Source organism: Vombatus ursinus, unplaced genomic scaffold (assembly GCF_900497805.2).
Source record: "Vombatus ursinus unplaced genomic scaffold, bare-nosed wombat genome assembly UNPS02011014.1, whole genome shotgun sequence".
NCBI classification, from domain to species: Eukaryota; Metazoa; Chordata; class Mammalia; order Diprotodontia; family Vombatidae; genus Vombatus; species Vombatus ursinus.
In genome coordinates this window covers 11,510,110-11,535,110 of record NW_020950792.1, presented here as the reverse complement: position 1 = coordinate 11,535,110, position 25,001 = coordinate 11,510,110, and the positions used below count along the sequence as shown (strand labels likewise).

Genomic DNA, 25,001 nt, shown 5'->3' with positions numbered 1-25,001 from the left:
CCCCACCAATCTAACCAATTCAAGAAGACACAGGCATTTCTCTCTCTATGTTCCTATGTTCTTCCTCTCCACCCCCCCCCCACCCCCGTGTTTTTGACATCCACAAGTAGAAAGTAGGAGGAAGCGTCAAGGAGACAGAAAGGGGTGGGGGGGGGAGAGGAGGAAATCAGATTTGTTTCTGGCTAGATGAAAATTCGGGTATTAAGTCACTGACTTAGGTCACTGGGTAGTTTTCTTCTTTTTCTTCTTTCTAGTTTGGCTTTTAATCTGCTCAGGTGTCTTCTCCCTTGAAGGATGAAGATCACTGACAGCTATCGGTGCTTTATAATAAGTAACTCCAATGCGCGGAATGTTGGTAAGGAGGTATTTCCATGAGATCCATTTAGATCTCTCCCCTGCTATCAAGCTAATTTTTAATAAACGTTGATAGGAAACGCTGTCAGATAGGGCTGAGGCTTTGGTGACAATTCTAGCGATTTTCCTGTTTGGGCAGATTCTAGATGAGTGATTAGAATGTTCTCTTTAACTCAAGGCATCCATAGGTGTTCAAGAATTGCGGAAGTCTTTTCTTAGTCTTTCATAGTCATTCCATCGTTTGCAACTATTTCTGTAGCTTTAAGCCTCAATTTGATAACATTGCTATCCTGATCAAAGATGGAAAGTGAACAATAAGCACTCCGGGGAAAGTACTGTTAAGTGGTACATGCATTTAGAAGGTTGATGTGCTTAATAGCTTTATTGGAAAAGTCTATCATGGAGAAGAATCTCTGTGTATGTATGTGTATCTATATATAATATACATACATATACACAGACACACATATATATATACATACATGTACATACACATACACATACACATACATCTCCCTTACAGACTTGAAGTTCTATAAGACATTATGGATGATTTAAGAGCTGATCAGAGATTATTTTGCTGCATTAACTTACTTTTTTTTTTTCCTTTGGTCTTTTGAAAAGTATCCTTTGGGTTCCCACACAGACATTTCCAGCAACTGTCTAAAATAACCAAAGTACTATATGTAGCACTTTTACTTCTCCCGGAAAGGGAAAAAAAAAAAAAAGATGTGGGGGAAAGACCTTAACGTGCGCTGTTCACTGAAGAGGTTCTGAAAAAGAAAGAGGGCTCGGTAATAGGTGAGGTGGGAAACCTCATAAAATGGTGCACTTTTTCTCTTAAATTAGAGCCGTGAAACTGAACTGACAGCCATTTTATGTATATTTATGGGTTGATCTTGGGGGATTGGGGGGAGGGAGGAGGAAAGATAAAATCCTGAAATGGGACAGTATCTAATATGGCTTTATCTTTGTAAAGATATCTTTAACTCACCCCGGGTTGCAAAGCAGCCATTTAATCATTGACAGTCAGTTTTATGAAGTCTGGGAAATTTAGATGAGCTTCTATATCTTCCTAGTCTTTAACAACAATAAATAAAGACCAAAAAAAAAAAAAAAAAGACCCCATACAAACAACCTTCTTTTCCCAGAGTGCCAGAGTGTAGGGAAAAAAAAAAACACTTAAAAAAACTAACACTCCTGTTTAAATTTTTTGGTCATATTCTGTTGTTTTCTTTTGTTTTCCTTACAGGAGGTAAAATGTACCCTTGTTGCTCCACATTAACTTTGGAACAGGATCTCAACAGAAAAATGCATATCTGGATGCTGCAGACTATAGCGTTTGCTGTAACATCTCTCGTCTTTTCGTGTGCAGAAACCATCGATTATTATGGGGAAATCTGTGACAATGCATGTCCTTGTGAGGAGAAGGACGGAATCTTAACAGTGAGCTGTGAAAACAGGGGGATCATTAGCCTCACAGAAATCAGCCCTCCACGCTTTCCAGTCTACCACCTCTTGTTGTCTGGCAACCTTTTGAACCGTCTTTACCCCAATGAGTTTGTCAATTACACTGGGGCTTCAATTTTGCATCTAGGGAGCAATGTCATCCAGGACATTGAGACAGGGGCATTTCATGGGCTTCGAGGTTTAAGACGATTGCATCTGAATAATAATAAACTGGAACTACTAAGGGATGACACTTTCCTCGGATTGGAGAGTCTGGAGTATCTACAAGTCGATTACAATTACATCAGCGCCATTGAACCTAATGCTTTTGGCAAACTGCTCTTGCTGCAGGTGCTGATCCTCAATGACAACCTCTTGTCCAGTTTACCCAACAACCTTTTCCGTTTTGTGCCCTTAACGCATCTAGACCTTAGGGGCAACCGGCTGAAACTTCTGCCCTACATAGGGCTGTTGCAGCACATGGATAAAGTTGTGGAATTACAACTAGAAGAAAACCCCTGGAATTGCTCCTGTGAGTTGATCTCACTTAAGGATTGGTTGGACAGCATTTCCTACTCTGCCTTGGTAGGGGATGTGGTTTGTGAGACACCTTTCCGGTTACATGGGCGAGACTTGGATGAAGTGTCCAAGCAGGAGCTTTGCCCAAGGAAACTCATCTCTGACTATGAAATGAGGCCCCAGACGCCCTTGAGCACTACGGGATATTTACATACCACCCCAGCCTCCGTCAATTCCGTGGCCACTTCTTCCTCTGCTGTTTACAAGCCTCCTCTGAAGCCCCCTAAAGGGACCCGCCAACCCAACAAACCCAGGGTGCGCCCCACCTCGCGCCAGCCCTCTAAGGACTTGGCCTACAGCAACTATGGCCCCAGCATCGCCTACCAGACTAAATCGCCGGTGCCTTTGGAGTGTCCTACTGCGTGCTCTTGCAATCTGCAGATTTCTGACTTGGGCCTCAATGTCAACTGCCAGGAGAGGAAGATAGAAAGCATCTCAGAGCTTCAGCCTAAGCCCTACAACCCTAAGAAGATGTACTTGACAGAGAACTACATCACAGTCGTGCGAAGGACGGATTTTCTGGAGGCTACAGGGCTAGACCTGCTACACCTTGGAAACAATCGCATCTCGGTGATACAGGACCGTGCTTTTGGGGATCTAACCAATCTGCGACGACTCTATCTTAATGGCAACCAGATTGAACGCCTGAGCCCAGAGCTGTTCTATGGCCTACAGAGCTTGCAGTATCTTTTCCTCCAATACAATATTATCCGGGAGATCCAGGCTGGGACCTTTGACACAGTCCCTAACCTACAGCTTTTGTTTTTAAACAACAACCTCTTGCAGGCCCTGCCCGGGGGCATTTTTTCTGGTCTCACGCTGCTCAGGCTAAATCTAAGGAGCAATTACTTTTCTTCCCTGCCTGTGAGTGGAGTGCTAGATCAGCTGAAATCTCTTATTCAGATAGACTTGAACGACAACCCTTGGGATTGCACTTGTGACGTGGTGGGCATGAAGTTGTGGGTGGAGCAGCTCAAAGTGGGGGTACTTGTGGATGAGGTCATTTGCAAGGCCCCCAAGAAGTTCGAGGAGACCGATATGAGGTCTATTAAGTCGGAGCTTTTGTGCCCAGACTATTCTGATGTGGTGGTTTCTACACCTACTCCCTCCTCCATACAGATCCCACCACGAACCACCTCTTTGCCCTCCACAGTCAGATTCAACAGCACGGGCGCCACTGCGGGGGGTGGCTCTGGCAACAGCGCCTCTTCGGTCCCCTTGTCTGTGCTGATCCTCAGCTTGCTGCTTGTCTTCATCATGTCAGTTTTTGTGGCCGCAGGGCTCTTTGTTCTGGTGATGAAAAGGAGAAAGAAGAACCAGAGCGACCACACTAGCACCAACAACTCCGACGTGAGCTCCTTCAACATGCAGTACAGTGTGTACAGTAGCAGCGGGGGCAGCAGCCACCACCATTCCCATACTCACCACAGGGGCCCAACTCTCCCTAAAGTGAAAACCCCTGCGGGCCATGTGTATGAATATATCCCCCACCCCCTGGGCCATATGTGCAAAAACCCCATCTACCGTTCCAGGGAGGGCAATTCGGTGGAGGATTACAAAGATCTGCACGAGCTCAAGGTCACTTATAGCAGTAATCACCATCTGCAGCCTCAGCAGCAGCAGCAGCCACAGCAGCCTCAGCAGCAGCAGCAGCAGCAGCAGCAACAGCAGCCACAGCAGCAGCTGCAGCTACAGCAGGGAGAAGAGGAGAGGCGGGAAAGCCACCACCTGCGGAGCCCCGCCTACAGTGTGAGCACCATTGAACCGAGGGAGGAGCTGCTCTCACCAATGCAAGACGCTGATCGCTTTTACAGAGGCATTTTAGAACCTGATAAACATTGCTCGGCCACCACGGCTGGCAGTAGCCTCCCGGAATATCCTAAATTTCCTTGCAGCCCTGCTGCCTATACCTTTTCCCCCAACTATGACCTTAGGCGCCCCCATCAGTACTTGCACCCGGGCGCAGGGGACAGCAGGCTCCGGGAAACGGTGCTCTATAGTCCCCCCAGTACTGTCTATGTAGAACCCAACAGGAATGAGTACCTGGAATTAAAAGCAAAACTAAACGTTGAGCCGGACTACCTCGAAGTGCTGGAAAAACAGACCACATTTAGCCAGTTCTAAAGGCAAAAAAACTCCCCATAGAGCATTTGTATTTAAAACAAACACACGAACAAGCAAACACATGATGAACCGGTTTGATTAATTGTGTTGTTTCAACGTTTAGGGTGAAGTGCCTTGGCACAGGATTTTCAGCTTCGGCAAATGATACTGAAAGGGTGTGCAAATTCATTTTATTTTTACAATTAGGAAATGTTTCTGTAAGCTGGGCACAACTCTTGCTCTTCTTGTGTCAGTGGGGGGAAAGGAGCTGTATGGAAGGCCATTTTTGCAGGTGACTTTTAAAGGTCAATGAAGTTTTTCGGTAGTGGGGAATACTTCTGTTTTTCAAAGATTGAAGGGCACAGGTTCCTTCCTTCCTCCTCCGATCCTTCATTCCCATCCCCCCTTTAAGCCATTGGGTGGGTATAAATGGCTTTTCTGGAGCGAGATTAGCACACCCCAACTTTAATACAAGATTTCTTTTCTTTTCTTTTTAAAGGATGTGTTTGTATGCTTTCTGGACATTTGAATTAAAAAAAAAAAGTATTATGACCTTGAAAAGGATCAGTATAGATGTGGAAAAACCATTAAAGAGTGCAGAGCTATATGATCCATAACTGATTAGTCAAAATAACTTATTGATGAAATATAAAAAAATATTTTATTGTAGCACCTATTTTTATATGCACATTCCCATTTCACTTTCCTTCACTATTTCAGTCTATTATTTGTTTGGAGCTTTATTTCCAAAGCTGAAGTGGTATCAGGAGGGCATTCTAATTCTAAAATTTTCAGTAGAGATGACTAAAACTTAGAAAACAATCCAATCCACACAATTGGGTCTGCTTAAAAATAAAAACAATAACTGTTACTTTTCCCAACAAGTTAAAGCATTTCCTATTAGGGAAGTTTGGACTAACTAGTGAGGGATATATGGAAACTGTAGTTTTCAAGTGAGAGAGGAAAAAAAGGGCCTCTCTTTTCATTTAACCAACCAAAATATAATTTGACTATTGTAGCCAATTTCTGATTGTCTAGGCAAATAAATTGCACTTGTACAGATCTATTTGTAGACTGGCACCTTTGAACATCAAATGATGGACTGTGCAAATTTATATATGTTTCCCCTTTGGGCAGCAGGCAATGATAATTGATTATCACAAAGATGTATCAATGTAAGATGGGGCTACTGATGTCTCGTATGTATCTCAGCACATGAAATTTTTAATAGTTTATGACTACATACTTGATAACTATTTCAAATGTGAGGATATGAAGTAATAATTATATGAAGTTCAAAATATCTGACTCATAGATCAATGATTCTCCAATTTTAATCAAGATGGAAGGGATAGGAGCTAATCCACTAGGCCTAATTTAAACAATTCTTTGCATACTTATGGAGAGTTAATACACTATAATGATCAGTTTTGTGCTTGAGGGAGCTAGAAATTTCTAAATGTGTCACTAATATGCTTATTAGTGAAATTTCAAGTTTATATTTTGTTTCCATTCTGAAGTGTTCATTTAATACATGGAACAGGGTAAGTAAAGTTGCTTTACACAAGTTTTATTGCAGAATTATGTAGGATATCATGATTGGTTTTTCTTATTCAGTCATTAGTTTGCCATTGTGTCCATATTTCAAATTATATAAATTTATATTCAAAGGTTATAATGAGTTTTGTGACTGAGTTTGAACTTTCCTCTCAAATGTTCAAAATACAGGTGATTACATATATGCTATCTATTCACCTTGGGACAAGGTTTGGCCAGTACATTGGTCTTTGTCTTGCAGGTCTTAACCTGCTTGTTTGAAGTAATTTGGAATGCAAGTAGATTTCATTCAGCTTTTGGTGGCTCTCTCAGTAACCAATAACCTTAAATGCAATGTGTTAGAAGATCAGGGGTATTCCATGAACCTGAAATGTGCAAGAAGCACTTTACATGGCATCCTGCCACAAAGAGGCAGCATCCACCAGTGAGTAAATTGACAGCAACTGACTGAATTTAGAATAAATGGGTGGTCACATCCTCCCTGAAGAAAAATAAAAACAAAACAAATGAACAACTACCTAGGCCCCCAAATCAAAAACAAAAACCTCATACTACCTCTTTTAATATCAGTATGCCCCTATATTTCTTTCTTTTATTTTTTAAGCATTTTCCTTTCTATAAACATATTTTTTTGTTTCACAAGGGTGAGGAGTAGGATTTTTGCTAAGATCATGAAAAAAAATTCTTCCTCCTCATCTGTCTACTCAGTATTTAATTCATTATTAGGAAAGAACAATGAACAATATTATTTGGTATCATAATGGAAATGTGTGTAGTCTTTCTTTTCCTTTTAAATAAAAGGTACAAATCAAAATCCCTTACTCTTTCGTTATCCTGAAATACTATAAAGTTTTATGAAAGATTGGATGAAACTAGGAAAGAAGATTCTCAACAAAACTAAGCTTTGTTTAAAAGCATACATTTGTGTATTTATATGTATACATATATATAAATATATACATATATAGATATATGTGTATATATGCACACACATACACAGAGATAAGAATGACAAGAAAGACATGATAGTAGTGGACAAAAAATAAAATAACTTCCAAAGAATGTTATATAAATTTAATCTTCCTTTTTTTTTAATGTTCTGGTATTGATCAGAGTCTATTTTGGTCAAACACAGCTATTTAGCATTTCTTTCTTGATTTTCTATTTAAATTAACCATTTCTGCCCTGCCAATACCTAACATAACATTTTTCTAAGGTTTCCAAAATGTTTTATCATGAAATTATCCAGTATATTAATGATGAAAGAGCACCTCTCTCTATATCTAGGGTAGGTCAGAACTATGTGGTTCAAAAAATAACAGCAGTAAAGAACTAGGAAGTGGCTATCAACAGGATATAGAATACATGAAAGAATAACTTTTTATTGATTTATTTTCATTTTACAATGTAATAACTATGGAACATATACAATATCATATGTACTAGCTTTGGGTCAGTCCCTCAAAAAGCATTTATTAAGAGTAGTTCCTGGGAAGATTTGATTTTTCATACTCCATATTAATATTTATTGATGTTCAAGAATGAATCAAGAAGCTTTGTGATTTATATCCCCAGAGTTTTAAAATATAATAGTATGTTGTGCTGTACATCAATTAAGATGTGGGTGCAAGAGAAATTTTACTTTCTACTGCTTAAATGTTTCCCTCTGAAACAGAGACTCAGATCTATGATTCAATAAAGAGTCCATTCTCTTTTTTATCTTAGCATTATTATAATGCAGATAGGTAAATTATCCAAAAGAAAGGAATAATGTTCAGCTTCCACTTTAAGTGGGTTATATGCTAATTTACAGAAGCCCTTTGGAGCTAATAAACTATTGACTAAGGTTATGAATTAAACAGGATTCATTTAAAAATAGTACCCATTTGTCCATGTCTAAAAATACATTTACATTTATTCTCTTCAGGTTTAAGCTCTGATATTAGAATCAGGTCTTTTCATTCAGGCCAGATACATACCACATGAAAAATTGAGGTAATTAAGCAGATAACTCAGTTCCTGTAGCTCTTTCTAACATTTGGCCTTCCCCCACACTCCTACCCTCCAAAATAAGAAAAAAATATTAATTATATGATGAAGTTTGGCAAAAATGAGTCAGATTAGCTTTAATTATACATTTAACAGCACCAATACTTCAGGTTTGTATTTTTCCTCCTAACATGTAGGCCACAGTATCACATTTTGGTATTAAATAATACTAAGATTTCTCTTTTGGGGGATCAATGGTAGATGAAGAGCAAAATGACTGCTGTTTCTCTGAAATGTCAAAAGCTGGTTACTTCTTTGATAGATCTCAATGGATGATCTCAAATTGCTGTGCAACTACAAGATAATATGAATAGAGAAAATAAGTTCTCAATTTACATGGTTCATTTAATATTTTATGTTTTTCAGATGACCCTGAACTAATACACTGCAGAAATTCTACATGTAAACATTTTAAAGTAATGAAGTTTTTAAAATGTAGAATTAAACATTAACCCTAAACAGGCACAAAATACCAGAAACCAGACATTTCTAATTAACTTATTTGCAAAGGGAAAAATTATAATGGAGTAAATACATCATTATCAAGTTACTTCATTATTTTCTTCCAAAAAGTATTGTATTTGATAAAACATCCATCAACATCACCCCCAAATCAGGTACCCAGATCATTAAAAGTTGTCTATGTATGTTAAGGCTTCTTTTGCGATTTTTATACTGCCATAACCCTGCAAATAAATGAATTATTTCAATATTTCTTGAATTTTAATAGGCATTTATGGCTTTACTTGCATATATGTATATGCGTACATATATGTGTTAGAAAAATTCAATACAACTCCAGTTTCAAAGTTATTTTTTTTCCTCTTGACTAATAACTACTTGATGTCATTCATTCATGGACTACTCTTCAGTAATGTAAGATGAGGGGAAAGGGAGAGAAGAGGTGGATATAGTATATTGTCTGTTTGGGTATGAAACATAACGTAACCATTTCTTCCCCACTCTTGTTTTTGTCATTCTATTTAGCTCATGAAAGACAGGCATATAATTTTGCATTTGGAATGTCAGCATTTTAAGGTGGATCATTTTTGTATTAATTTTGGGGGGTGGAGAAAGATTTTGCACTTATTGCTGTTTCACCTGAATGTCAGAGCATTCAATATAGATTAATACAAAGATTGAATTAAATCATTTGTGGTCAAAACAGACTTTCAAGATTCCATAGCATTTTTATTTTGCAGTTACAAAAGTAATAACTGATATTTCATGAAGTCTCAATCAAAGTGAAAATGGGAAACTCAGTATTGGGTTTATTAGACATCTTCCTACCAGATAGTATTTAAATCTATACTTGTGAATAATTTTCTGAGTTACGTTGAATGGGAATTTACTTCTACTCTTTTAATGACATTTCCAGGAACCTTTATCAATGAACATGAAAAAGTTTATTTCTTTATCCCCACAAAAGTATAACTTAAAAAAATAATTAAAAGCTTGTTTAACAGTTGAAGTCATAAAATGATACATTTAAAGGCCATTTAATTTCACGTATTTATCTGAAGATTCATGGATTAGTTATTGTGCTAAAAAAATATTTATTTGTTTTTAAAGCAAAATATTTGCATTCAAAATACCATAGTTTGTATCAGTTTGAATTGAAGTGTAATACTTGCAGAAGCATTTAAGTGACATGTGCATATTTATTTTTAAAAAAGCATGCAAAATCATGCTTCTTACACCATGTTCAATGTATTATGCACATGTCAAATTTTAAGTAAATCATAAAAAAATTTGTTTGTAGAGACATCTCTGTACTATAACTTGAATAGCTCCTTAAGTAAGGTTGATTGTGTTTCTATAACAAATTTCACTTGAATTATCAAAAGGAAAAGTCATATATATATACATACATATACACACATATGTATGTATGTATGTATTTCCAGATTGTCAGTAGTTGTACACCTGAGAGACTGCATTTTTTCATAAGAAGGAAGTTGATAGGAATTGTCTTTTAGTCAATGAAAATATTTTTATAAATGTATATGCTGGTCAGAAATTTTACATCCATATGCTTTATTCTTGGATAAACTATTGGAAACATTGTGGATTATAATATAAAAGACCTTAAATATAAAACATTTGACATTTCAAATTGTGAAGAAATCACGTGAATACAGATATAGTTTATCTATATCTTCATATCTGGATACAAATTCCATGAAAAATTTTCAATTTTGAATCTTTGTAATTAATTTAAAACTCTAGCTTTAATTTGTTATTTATTTTGTAGGTATTTATTGAGCTCCTCTTATGTACACATATTGGGCAAATGTTTGTTTTTTAAGACTAATATTAATGTAACACCAGCATTTAGCTCTCAGGCAGTGCCTATTTATTTTAATGTTTTTATAAGAGCATTTATAATTTCAACACCTAAATTTTATAGTTTCCTATCCAAATTATCTTTATGTCCCTTTTTTTCCTATCTGCCTTTTGATTTTTCCTTCTCGATCCCTTTTGGCTTATAAAATGGTGTTTGTGTTATTGCAAATTTAGTCACTATAACCATATACATTCAACTACTGCATTTATAAATAAAGTTCAAGTCAACCTGTTTTATTCAATTTTCAATTTTTCCAAATATCTTCTCAATAAGTACAGTTCAGAATTGTCAAACTCACCTATGTTGTTATCAGCTGCTTATTTTGTGCTAGAAATTGCACATTCCAGTCAGAAAACAAAGTCATTGTTTTCTCTGGATATCTAAAGTCTGTGTTGATATATTTCATAATTAGATTTGGTTATTTTAAAATATTTCTAAGTTTAAATGATATTTAACAATCAGAGTCAAACTAGATGTTAAGTTGAAATTCTAACTTTCATTTGGAAATGGATTGTTTATTTCAAATTTACTATGGATTTCTTCCCTAAATCTGGTATCATCTATTATTCTGAAGTGACTTTTTAACAGTATTGTAGTAAGAGGGAGATTAAAGATATATATTACACAGGTTTCTACAATCATTCTACCATTAAGGCAACTAATACTACTTTGTTCAATTATAGAATAAATTAAATGACACACATTTTGAATATAGCATTATTATATAGTGACCAAATCATACTTTTATATGCATGTTATCATCTTAGCTTTGTATGTACTACTGATGACCATGTGCTTATGGTTGAAAAAAATGATGCATTTCTATGTTTTTCAAATGTTTCATTTACATATTTTACAAACATGCTGTCTTTGAATAAAACTAAAACTAGGTCATATAACCTTAGCAATTATAACATATATCTTAATTCAAAATTCCATATGTTGCAATGTATATATACTAAAAGAAAAATGCCTTTTGGGGCAGGGCTGTCAATTCTTATGAATTAGTCATTAGTCTTACAGATTTCCTATCAAATTGATGTGAAATTGTCTTACATTTGAGGGCATATTTTGTCCAGATTCATACATTAAAGAACTATTTACCTAACTATAATACCAAAAGGAATTGATTCATGTTGGCTAATAGAAAAACTTGACTCAGGACATCTGTGTTCTAGTCCTAGTTCTTCGTTTTATAGCCTGTATGACCCCAAGCAAGTCACATAACCTTTCTTATACTGCTTTTCCTCACCTGTAACATGAGACTATTAATATTAATGTTTTGGGTGTTGTTTTTGTTTTGTTTTGTTTTGTTTTTATGTCAACTCAAGAAGCTATTAACATTTCCTACTTCACTGAGAGTAATGTCATATCATGCCAGCCACTGGTCTGATAAAGTTTCTAGGTTTGCCTTTCATCTTTCTTTGTTATATACACTATGTACTATGACCTGAAGCAAATTTGACCAACTAGGCTTTTGAATACAAAACCAATTCAAATATGATGTGTAGACATAACCCCTAGTACAAAGTTTGATTTGATCAAACTCATATTCTTTAGAGTCTGTATCACATTTTTTATAAACTTATTACCTGCTGTTATAATGAGTATTCACCAACTTAAAGAAAAGAATCTTTTTAGATTGAATTGTGTCTGATGAACAGAAGACATGTTATAACCTTGACTCTGTTGTTTTTATCATATATGCAAATATTTATCTCTTTGTATTGAAAGTTACATCTAGAATATAGTCACTCCTATTCCTTTTGGCTTCCCAAAGCTTCTTGGTAATATGATGTAAGTGGTAAACGATGTGGAAAAATGTTGACCAAAAGACATCTATTGCATCCAGTTCAGCAATATAGGTTTAAACAATCTTATTTGCCAACTCAATGCTGTTTCTTACACTGTTCAATGACTCTATGCCATTATTTCAAGTTATTTTGTATGTTAAATTATTTTATTTTTAGAATCTTATTAATTATGCATTAAATTGATGATTTCCTATTGTTGCAAAAATATTGAGCTTACAATAGGTGATCATCCTAAAATCAATTTGAAACCATGTTATTAAAAGTGATGTTTTAATATATATACAATTTGTTTAAGAGGTCAGCTTACATTGGTTAACTCCTAAGAAGTAATTAGATGATGTAGTTGATAGAGTGCTTGACTTGGAGTCAGGAAGACCTGAGTGAGGATCCTGACTCAGGTATTTACTAGTTATGTGACTGAGCAAGTCACAACCTCAGTATCTTCATCTTTCAAATGGGGATAATAATAGCACTTACCTCACAGGGTTGTTGTGAGGATCAAATGAAACAATACGTATAAAGTGTTTACAAAACTTAAAATGTTGTATATATGTTGGCTATAATTATAAAGGTTTTAAAATTTGATATTTAATGTTCTAATTCTTATATGGAAGATTATCAAGTGTTTAAAATGTTATGCCATAATGACAAATATTTTAAATCTGATAATTTGGACTTTCTACTATTTTTGAGACATTGAATATATTTCTACTATGTTTAAACAACATATATATGTGTGTGTGTGTTTGTGTATTTATATATGTATGTATATATACACATATGTGTATATATGTATGTGTGTATATGTGTATATATATATACATATATGTATAACTGCAAGGTTAAGTTTGAAGTCTCATTATGTTAAATTAATGTTAAAGTGGATATTAAAACAATATCAGGGAACATTATCTAAATAATCTATTTTACTTTTTTTAAAAGATGTATTTCCTTATGGAGCTAGTTTTTCTTTGATGGATGCCTATAAAGCTCATATCAGATTTTAGTCTCCAGAGTTAATTAAGTGAGTCAGATCCTCCCAGGACAGAGACTCCTTTCTGGGAGTAAGCTAAGCACTTTTTTTTAGAAACTGCATTAACTCCCTCAGGCCACTAGGCTAGCATAAAATGAGCTTCAATGGTAATTTACTAAATGTGGTAGCACATATGGTCCAACATTTAGTAAATTACTGTGGAGCAAAAGCTGCCCTAATGTCCTGAAGGAACAGTTTGCAAAAATGCCTAAACTTTTATCTACCACACACTAATACATCTAACTGATCATTTCATTTAATTGGGGTAGAGGTTAGGGAGGGCTTAGAGGACAGCAGTGGAGAACATAGCATATTGGTTGTATTGGTGTTATATAAATAGAGCATGAGTCTCATGGAATGTTTTCTACTCTAAAAATTTTTGGCCTATTATATTTAGGTGCCAGAAAGATAGACTTTCCAAGATATTTATCTGTTTATTTGTGCTTTAATTTAGGTTAAATGATGGGGAAAGCATTTATTTACTCTTGGAATGCTAACAGAATTGGTGTTGTCATTTGTAAACATTCAAACAATTTACATGCTAGTGGTTCTTGGAGATCCCAGAACTCAATTCCTATGCATTTCCATCTTTGACAACCTTTCAGATAATTCCTTCTCCCACTCTCATTCCTTTGTTAGAATGAAGACTGAATTATAATCAGATAGTTGAAAATTATCTTTGGTCTCATGATTTTTTTTTAAATACAAAGGCTTTACTTATATGTTGTAAATAACTCGTTCAGTTAATCATAAATTATATTTTGTTTCTTATGGATTAAATTTTTTAAAGGAGTAAAATTGTAAAGATGAATCATTTTTTCTACTTTTAAAGTGAATTTCCATATGACAGAAATAATAACTGCGAACTATCTTGTGTTATTTGCTATAGAGGACTGGAGTAAAAAGCTGGGTCTTAATTGTATAAGTTCTGGATTCTGTTCTTGGTCCTGTCACTGATTCATAATGTGACCTTTAGCAATTCATTTACCTCTGTGCCTCAGTTTCCAATTTGTAAAAAATGGGTATAATGCTTATTTGTAAAGTACTTTAAACTCTTTAGATATATGGTTTTGTATATATATGGTGAATTCAAAATGTGATTCTTGTCCAACAGAAATGTGCAAAAATTATTAATATTGATCAGATTTGCTTTTTACACTATACAACTATTCTTTCAATATTATATCCCATGAATATATTTAATATCTATGCTGATGAAAAATATTGCTAGATAAATATATTTTGTAAAGATATTTGTACAAATGTTAGTTTGAAATGTATATTTTTAAATTTTGATATCAACAATGCATAGTCAAATTAAATGGTTATTTATAAAAACAACACAGAAATTTAAAACTTATAGTTCCTTTGAAAAAAGTCACAGTCATTAAAGCAGGAATGGGGAACCTGTGGCCTCTAGGCCACATGTGGCTGTCTAGGTTCTCAAGCGCAGCCCTTTGACTGAGTCCAAACTTCACAGAACAAATCCCCTTAAAAAGATTTGTTCAATAAAACTTGGACTCAGTGAAAAGGCAGTATCCAAGGACCTACAAGGCCCTTAGAAGACATTAGAATATACATTTTACATCACAGCACCAATTTTGAAAAGAAATGTTATTTCTGTGATATATATGACTATTAAGATAAATACTTATTTTCCCAAAATATTATCTATTTTTAAAAAGTAGCTAATACTTTTCCACCTTAAATTTGGTTTTATTTGTCTATATTCACCAATCAATTTATAAATCCTGAGTTGAATATTTTCCACTTTTGTTATAAATATTCTTGAATATTTGAATATATACATTTTTGTAAGTAGTGATTAAAAAATCAGAAATCTCATTATGTACAATGTAAGTTCTACTCATAATGGACAATATGTAAAGATTTCTGTTTCATTTAAATTCGTTACTTAGAAAAATACAGTAAGGATGCAGTGAATGTCATACCTCATTTGTCATTTGAATATTCTAAGATTCTCTCCTTAATCATCAGCAAAAAATGTCAGCATTTCTCATTTATTATAAGTTGGTTCTACATAACTGGAATGTAATAGAATAATGAAATACTTTTCATTTTCCATGTAGTTTTGAATTAGCTAGCCACTGTTACTTACCCGTTTCAGCTGATGTTCTCAAGGCTATCTCTCAGAACACTTAAGGAAATCATCAAGATTCATTAGGATTACAGGGTTGTGATGCACAGAATTTTAAAATAACAGTAATGACAGAAGTTAATTTCAAAAATAAGTCAATTTCTTGCTTCCAAGATAATGCAAATACAAGAATACAAGATGACTTAAAGGCCTGAAAGACATTGAAAATTAAAGGTACCTCGTCATGCTTAGAGTGCTATAGTTGGAAAATAAGCATTATTTAATAATGTGTTTAATACTAATGTTGTTTTAAGTTGAGGTGCTATATATTTAATTATAGGAAAAGAGTTCTAAAATTATTTTTAATCAGTCTTTCCATAAAACTGATTCATCACTGTTTACCTCACAATAAGAACAAAAAATATTTACAATTCTCTGCCACTTTTGAAGAATGCAGATTTCCAATAATTTCTCAAAATTATTGAATAATAAAATCAATTTCCTTACAGATGCATAAATTAACATAATTTCTCCAGAGCTATCAGCACTATTGATTTGACTTTATGCATATCTAATCATTGTCATATGACTTATTTTTTAAGTAGAAAAAGAATCTGGATTTTTAAAATGAGTTTTCTGTAGACATGTATATTTCATAGAGGGCCTTTCTGGTGACCTAGCTTAAAAAAAAATCTTGTAAGACAAGGGCATCCTTTTAAATGATAGATTTATTCCCAAATGAAACTTTTAGATAGCATAATAAATGTAGGACTGAATTTTGCTTCAATTAGCCAAATAACAGTCTAATTCTTCCGTTCTGTTTTGCTGTCATAATTGAAGAAAAGACTCAGAAAAGGCAGTAAAGTGACAATTGCTAAAGACATTTCTTTTATGGAACTACTGGCAAATTTAGGAATATATTTAATGAGATATTTATTAATTTTCCCAATTTTTTTTTGTGAGGCAATTGGGGTTAAGTGACTTGCCCAGAGTCACACAGCTAGGGAGTATTATGTGTCTGAGGCCAGATTTGAACTCAGGTCCTCCTGACTCTAGGACCCATGCCCTATCCAATGTGCCACCTAGTTGCCCTATTTCCCAACAATTTCAAGAGAAATGATCTTGGTATTTCTACACCTGCTGAGGTGTTTTTTACTGTTGAGGTAACTTTCTTGGGATTGCTTTATTTTTCCTTTATGTTTGATCAAATAAAATCATTATTTTTTTAAACATGAGAAAGTTACTTGCAGGGAGAAATAATAATAAATTCTTCTGGGTGAATGCCTACACATAGGGACAGATTTTTTTCAAGGGCTGGCTTCGCTGTCTTGAGATTTGGTCCTATAAAACATAATAATTATAATTGTTTATGAATATCATCAATATTTGTAGCATAGCACTTAAAATATTTTCTAAAAATATATTGAATACATTGCTTGAAGCTTTTCTTATAAACAAATAAGAGTTCTGGAAAATTTAGTTGTTGTGAAACCATTTTACAAATATTCACAGTTGAGCTTCAATTAAACAAGTAATTGTTTGAGTGTAATTTAATTTTCTAAATTTTGATTTGAGGTATACACAAAAACTTGTATAAAGTGAGAATTACTGAGTAGAATTTCTAGTCCAAGAGTGACACAACACCAGAACTCTTACAAGCTCTTTTGGTGTCCTGTGTTTGCAATATGCACAAGTCAGGTGGAGGTGCAAAGCAAATAGAGAATGGTAAATATTTAATCGTAGTGCTTCTCTTTTATTTCCTGCGATGCCTTGGAGACTGAATGACTATGAATTGGAAACTCTTTGATCTTGAATCTAATTGCTATCCTTAAACATTACATTGGATGTTGCATCCAATATGCATTATATATGCTATTACAAAGCATCTGTTTCTAAAATCTTGGATACTTTGATACGATTTCTGCAATTTCTGTAAAATCTGCAATTTCTCTTAAGTGGATATACTTTAACATCTATGCTCATTAGACCCACTCTAAGCCTTCTCATTTTGTGTAATTATTCTTCATGTGATCTCCTAAAGTAAATTACATAATGTCAAGGATACCTTCCTCTTGTCCATTTACTATCTCACAGGTAACAATATACCAGTGGGACCAGTTAATTTCTTTTTAAAAAAAGATCTAAATATTTTACATTTCATGTCTACCTCTTAGCAGTTGGTTGAGTTTACAAAAAATTCAGTTTATATTTGAACGCAAAGATATTTGTACCTTCATTTTGGGTATTGTTCTATATTCTGACCATGCAAAAAAGGTGTGCATTTTTTTTTTTTTTGCTTCATTACGAGGTTATCATAAGGTTTTATACAGACAATTTGAAATCCTCATCTGCTCCACAGGGCACATGTGTATAGTTGTTATGATGTAGTTTTATAATATTAATTAATTAATGCATTGAGATATGATCACATTGTGCCTTTGTATCACATCTGTAAAATATAGTTATAGAAATTGATATTTACATACAGGGTATCATGAAAGTCTTAGTGCAGTTTTAAGCTTTAATTATATGTGTGTATGCATACTCATATACATACATATGCCTTTTTACTAGATATTTATAACTTTATAAAAATACTGTTCATAAGTATGTAGAATTATATTTTGTGTCATACTGGTATCTTAAATTTGCTGACTTTAGCTCAAGTGTGTGGACAAACAACAGAGATACAGCTTTTCAACATGATTACATTGGCTATCATCTGATTCAAATGAAGATTGTCCTTTTCCATTAGCATAGTCTTTATTCCTCATTTTTATTTATAATTTAAATATGTAAATATGGTATATTTATGTTTACAATTAGTAACAACAACTAAACATTTTTTTAGTTGAAAGGAATATTGCAAAGTAAGAAGTCATTAATAAAGGATTGAATGAATGATGCACTACAAAATTCACATTTACAATACATATTACAATCAGTATTTCACTGTTTCCAAAAGAAACAATAGTTTAAAAGTTTATAAATAAGTCCAATGTAGATATTTATTTCTATGAATATTCATATATTTATGCTAAATTTTCTTTTAAAAAGCTATTATTGCTGTGTCCAAAATTGTTAGAAATATAAATTCTATAGTGGACAGTGATATTAAAACTAATCTTTTTTTTGTTTTCATACATTAGTGTGTAAACTTTTGAAAAGAACATTTTTAATGCATTACAAAAAAGAAATATGATAATATTAATACTCTTTAAGAGTAGAATTGTGATTATCCAACTTTGTATATTAGAATTAAGGTTTTCATATAGAAAGTTCTAAATGGTCTTAACTGTGTTAGAACTTGTGTTGCATTTCATGAGATGAAAAAAAAAGGACATCAGACCTACAGATTTAGAATGAAGACAATTTAAATCCTTAATAGACTGAGTTAAAAATAAATTATATACATGGTATTTGTATTATAAACAGCTATGCAAAATGTCTTAAAAATTATGTCTAAATACATATTTTATAAGATGCAAATATTTGTGTTATAATATACATGATTTGATGTTTAAAATTTTTATATATATTCTTGATATTTTCCAGTTGAGGATGTTTTAAAATAAAATTTCATAAGAGTTGATCAACAATGTGATGTACATAGAGAAAAAATATCTAGTAATATGCACAGAACTAGGACATAGTCATCTTACATGGCAACATTATTAATTTCAGTATCATTTTAATTAGTGAAGGAAATGGTGTGTTTATACGGTATTCACTACCTGATTGCTGAAAATTGTTATACATAAAATAGATAAATCTTTTTAAAGTCTCTACTCCTCACCACAACTCTCCCACACAATAAGGGAGGGATAAAAACATTTCATGTAATTAAGTGGCCTTTTGTGCTCTAAAACACACTTGTGGATAATGTACATATATGTAAGTGAAAACTAATGCTATGCACAGGGCAATTTTCTCTGGCTTGAAATTTTTAAAAAAATGTATATGATAAATGGAAAATTTTTTTCAACTCAGGCTGTAAATAATTGTCTTTCTGTAAAACAAGAAATTCCCTATATAGATGGAATGGGGCTACAAGGAAACAAAGGAAGACAAGATTGTGGAAACCTGATTCAAACAACACAAATTTAGAAATCATAAACCTAAAGAGGATTTGAATTTAGTTTTGAGAAGCCCTGACAGTTGTATTTGTCAAGTAAATTCATCTGACAATCAGGAACATTTCAATGACAATGTTCACTAAGTTTTAGTTGTTTGCGTGATTTTGCTTTTCAACAGTATTTCTTTTGTCAATTTTTCATATACTGTAAAAAACAGAGCTATAATCAAGTTTGCTCAATCTTCCATCTAATCTCAATGTGTTAAAACAAACCTAGCACCAGGTTTTATTTTTGAAATTCAACTTATAAATTAAAATATTATATTGATATGATTGTCTCACACTACTGCACTGATTTGAAGGGTGCTCTTAAGACAAATCACCCTATAAATAAGTAATGTCTAAGTTATCTTTCATGTCAAGGTGAACTAGTAGACAATTCATAATTTTGTCGTAAATGCTAAATTAATCAAATTTAATTTCATTAAGATAGATTAATATTACATATGCTTAACATTTAATTATCATATCATTCATAATAATCTATATGACCTATATATTTAACGAAGAGGGGACATAATTCAAATAAACAAAATGTTCAAACAGATTTTGGCTGACCCCTAGGTTTGTAGTGCAGAATCATGGCCCTGTTAGGAGCTAGCATGTGACCTTGGAGTCACACATTTAGTGACTCAATTCACAGTTAAAGGTATAGTAACCTCAACAGTTTCCCCACATTTAAAATGTGGAGTTTGGGCTAAATGATCTTTAATATTCCTTCCAAATGTAATATTTTATGATTCTATGATTATATTTACTAAAGATAAAGAAGGAATCTATCCATAGGCTTCAAATTTTAGGATTTTACAGGGTTCTATAATCTATAGTTTGCCCATTACTCAATTTATTTATTTGGTTTCTACTTTTATTCTACTTAGCCTTTAAATCAGATACTAGCAAAAGAAGAAAAATAAAATGGACAATTTGTATCTTGCTCTTTTTTTCTTGGTCTTAACATTTTGTATGAATGCTAATATTTCATCGATTAATGAAGTAACAGAAGGCAAAATGCAGGTAATACATACTCTGCAAACTGATAATTAAATACATAATTACCATTTGTCACACATGTAATTTGTTTTCTTTCCTCACTGTCTGATTTCTAAAGGTGGCCTGTAATAGTGTTTATAGCTTTCTCTGGCCTCCTTTCCATTTATTGCAAATGCCTTCAGTAGTTCCATCAAAATATTCATAGACTTTTAAATAAATGCCAGCTTCTCAGTTTCATAACTCTGCATACTTTCATTTCCTAATTTCAAAGACACATTGGACTAAAAACTAAACTTTTGGCATTGGGTCAATGTTCGTTTTCCAAACAAATTAATATGTCTGGATCTTTTCAGTAGACCTTCCAGCATGAAAATATAGTCGCCTACACTTGCAAATAAAAGAATGTTTAGTTTTAGCATGCAGACACAATATATCAGCTAAGTAACAATTAACCCTAAACTTACTAAAGTAATTTATCAAAAAGAAAAATGTCCTTGACAACAATTTACATTCACAGAATGAAAATGTATAGCTCTAAATGAAGTTTGTAATATTTTTGTTTTGTTTTCTTTTTCACAGTTTCGCAATTTTATATCCACATTTCATCCTGGGAATGAGAAATTTGTACATAATGATTTATAGTTTTTTAAACTATCATTTTCTCCACTAAAAATCTATATTCCCACTAACTATAGAAATTTTTCTCTTCAATAAATTGACAATTTACACACAAAGAACTTGTGCCTCCTGACAATGTAACTTGAGAATTTTACTTTTCTTACGTAACAGTGATAATATGTATGTTCTGAGCTCTTTGTAAATTTGATTTAAATTTGTCAAAAATACATCTATTTATATCTTGCACTATATATGAGATTGCTCTTTACCTAGATGTTCCTATTATGCATGCACTGGTCTCCCATGTAAGCTGTTCTTTGTTGTGACTATAATGAGTAAGTGACTGAATGCATTACTGAACCATATAGTTTGGTCAAAAACACATTTCAATAGGAAACGTTTGCAGGGACATATAGGTAGGTGCATTGGATATGGGTATGGGATTCTGCTTTCTGAATTCAAAGTACCAGTCTAAGGATACATGAGAGTGGGTAAGGAGTTAAGTAGGGCCTGAGGTTGAGGTGGAAGGGTTATCTATTATATAAGTTCATATTGTCACATCTTCATTAAAATGAAAGCTAGACCAAAAGGTGACCTCTCAAGTTTCTATCTCTGTTCCATTTCAGAAAGGTCTTATCCATCAGTCAGTTGATAGCAGATAAAGATGTTTCTCCTATGGGTAACTGAATTTTTAATAGTGGACTTTGGAAGGGGAGGGGAAAGTCCTAAAGATTCCAAATAATGAACATATAATACTGAAATTTCAGGCCCTAAGATAGACAGTGAAAAGCATTGTGGCATAATGGATAGATATCCAGACTTACAGTTAGGAATATTTGTCACACTTCTAACATGTAATGGCTATGTGACTTAGACAAGTAAGTCACTCCACTGCTCAGTATCTCCAGGAAACTCTAAGAAAATAAATTGAAAAGCAATTGCTTATCTGCTTTGTTAGAGGCAAGATGATCCATCCAACATACCTTAAAATACAACATTCACTTTCATCAGTCTATCCTTACCAATCTGATAGCAAACAAAAGACTTTAGAAATGAAGGGGAATGATCAGAATATTTTAGTTTTCTTACTGAGATTGAATCTTCTTTTCTATAGGAAAAAAAATAATGGTAAGTGGATTCAGTCAAGGCTGAAATGAAAAGTCATCTGAATAGCCCTTTAAATCACTGCCCTTTTAGATTCTGATTTTTTTTTTCACTTCCAATTGTTTGGCTGTTCTTTCTAATCAAGTCTCAGATACTTACTATCTGTGTGACCCCAGGCACATCACTTAACCTCTGTCCATCTTGGGTTCCTAATCTGTAAAATAGGTGTAAGAGTAGCACAGGATTGATTTTAAGGATAAAATGAGATAGTGTTTGTAAAGTGTTTTGCAAGGCTATTATTAGTATTATTTCTTAAATACAGTTCATTATTCTTTTAAAGAAGTTCTGCATTCTGTTCCCTTTTTCTCCCTAGAATATTAATGAAAAGATTGTGTTTAGACAGTCAGCCATATAGGCAACCAGGCAATGGTCAAGTCAGTATAAGATAAAATCAAATAAAAAATTAGTTAATTCATAACTATCATCACAGTTGAAGTGTTTATATATGAAGATATTACTGTAATCATTGTTTAAAGTCCATAGGAATTTAAAATATCTACACAGAGATTTATCAATAGATACCTATCTTAATTGAGTATATTGTAAACTTAGAAGTAGATATTTACCACAATGACATTACATTGACATATCTATTCATCAGTGAGCTGAAAATTATTTAAGTTGGCTCTGCCTTCATAAATGCAGTGCCCTTCAATGGAAGCTATACCTCAGTGACTGTTTGATACCTAAATTTATCTTCTTGTTTCAGAACTCCCCATTCATTCTCTTTTTTAAATGCCTATAATGCTAAAACAACTTTCCATTGATAGCAGGGAAGGAACTCTTAGATTTTCTGAATAAAACAAATGTTCTCTTTGTTCTGGTTGCAGTTTGAATTCGCCTGCATATATACTCCAGGTGTCTGAGCTTGTAGGTTAGCAATGTCTTAGAAACTGTCTCAGGGCATTACATGCCCTTTCTGCTAGATTAATCGAAACAGGTGCTATACAAAGATTAAGTGTTACCTCCTTTCAGTAATAGTGAAGGGTCATTGAGATCTTTGTCCTGTGTCAAGTCAGTAGAATGGATATAACAGAAAGAGGAATTCTACATGGTCAGTAATTCCAAAGTACTGCAACAGTGACTTATTTTCTGTCCACAGCTGAAAAAAAATTGCTGGACAGGATTTTTCCAGATCTTTATGCATGTTTTTCAGCCATCACGAATATTCAAAATTAAATACACTAAAAAAAAAGAAAGGAAGAAAGAAAGAAAGAAAGAAAGAAAAGATGAACCTGGGATGACTGTCTTCTCTACTCACATTGAACCTACTGCCTGAACAAAACAACACAGAGGAGAGGATGTTGAATCATAGCCTAAGTAATACTATTCACTGAAGGGCAAGGCAAGGTAATGCTTCTCTGAACAGAAAAGACAATTCCCATTGATCATTGCCATCAACAGTTTACTGTTTGATTTGAAGAATGAAAATAAAATCATATCTTCACAAACTTCTATCATTTTCTAAATTTCGTAGTGAAATCCACCTATATTACTACATACAGAATTGTCCTAACAATTGATTTTCACTGAATAATTATTTTCACCACTGAAATTGCACTTGACAAAGGACCCTTTGATTTCCACTGAAAAATTTGTATGCTTGGCCTGAATGGACTAACAGTGGGTGCCACTGCAATTAGGAAAGAAATGAAATGGATTTCTCATTCAAAGTCATGTCTATTATTGATCTATAACTTTTATGACTCTCATATACATATATATGCATAAGCACACATACATACATATATGTCTATATCTATATCTATCTATCTATCTCAATCTTAGTGTGTACCACAGTGTATTTCATAGTTTTCACTTGGTCTCTCACTTTGTTTTATTTTGTTTTAGAAGCAGCTAGGTGATACAGTGAATAGAATGCCAAGCCCAAAGTCAGAAAAACCTAAATTCAAATTCAGCCTCCGCAACCACTAGTAATGTGACCTTGAGCAGGTCACTTAACCTATGTCTGTTTTAGTTTCCTTATCTGTAAAATGGTAATAATAATAATACTTGCCTTTCAGAGTTGTTGTGAGGATCAAATGAGATAATATTTTAAAGCACTTTGCAAATGCTAAAGCACTTGTATAAATAATAGCTATTATTATTCTTATTTTTTGACTTGACTCTGGAATTATATTCTTTCTTTACATGGGGTCTCTTTTTCATATTTCTTCTTGAACAATACAAAAGTTGGAGTTAATGAAATATTTCAGTCTAGTACTGGTTTGCCTTTTCAGGTTACTTATGGTGTTTTAGGGAATGACAAGTTACATTTCTGTCTATCCTCTAGATACTAATGTTTGGTTTGGTTCTCAGTTTCATTAGGTTTGCTATAATTTTTTTTTCTAATTTTTTCTTTTAACTTTTTTTCTTTTATATTTTTGCATATTCTTCTAGCATATCATTATTTCTGCTGGATACATATGGAGATTTGTAAGTACCAAATAATGAAGACACTAAGAACATTTACTTTTCTAGAGCCATGTTTTGTTTCTTATACCTATTGTTTTGAATGAAAGAATGAATGAAAAGGAAAAAAATATTTAACTCTTTCTATGTGCCAGGTGAAAGGGATATAAATCTAAAAGTGAGATCATCCTTGCCTTAAAGGGACGTATATCCTAAAGAGACTTGAATTCTAATGAGGGAGAGAATACAAAGAGGAAAATGACGGTCAGGGAATGTTATTTTGGTTTGAGAAGCTAAAG

The 25,001-nt window shown here is 33.4% G+C and overlaps 1 protein-coding gene across 1 annotated transcript; it reads left to right on the top strand.

Moving 5' to 3' along the window:
• Positions 1 to 294: 294 nt before the first annotated feature.
• Positions 295 to 4,506, top strand: SLITRK5 (SLIT and NTRK like family member 5). The gene is made up of 2 exons (XM_027855679.1): positions 295 to 355; positions 1,607 to 4,506. Exons 1-2 carry the CDS (start codon positions 295 to 297, stop codon positions 4,504 to 4,506), a joined length of 2,961 nt encoding a protein of 986 aa, XP_027711480.1.
• The last annotated feature ends 20,495 nt before the right edge of the window (positions 4,507 to 25,001 follow it).

Coding starts and splice junctions, on each gene's coding strand:
- SLITRK5 (XM_027855679.1), top strand. CDS start 295: ATGAAGATCACTGACAGCTATCGGTGCTTTATAATAAGTAACTCCAAT. Junction 356..1,606: donor CTCCAATGCGCGGAATGTTG/GTAAGGAGGTAT, acceptor TTTTCCTTACAG/GAGGTAAAATGTACCCTTGT.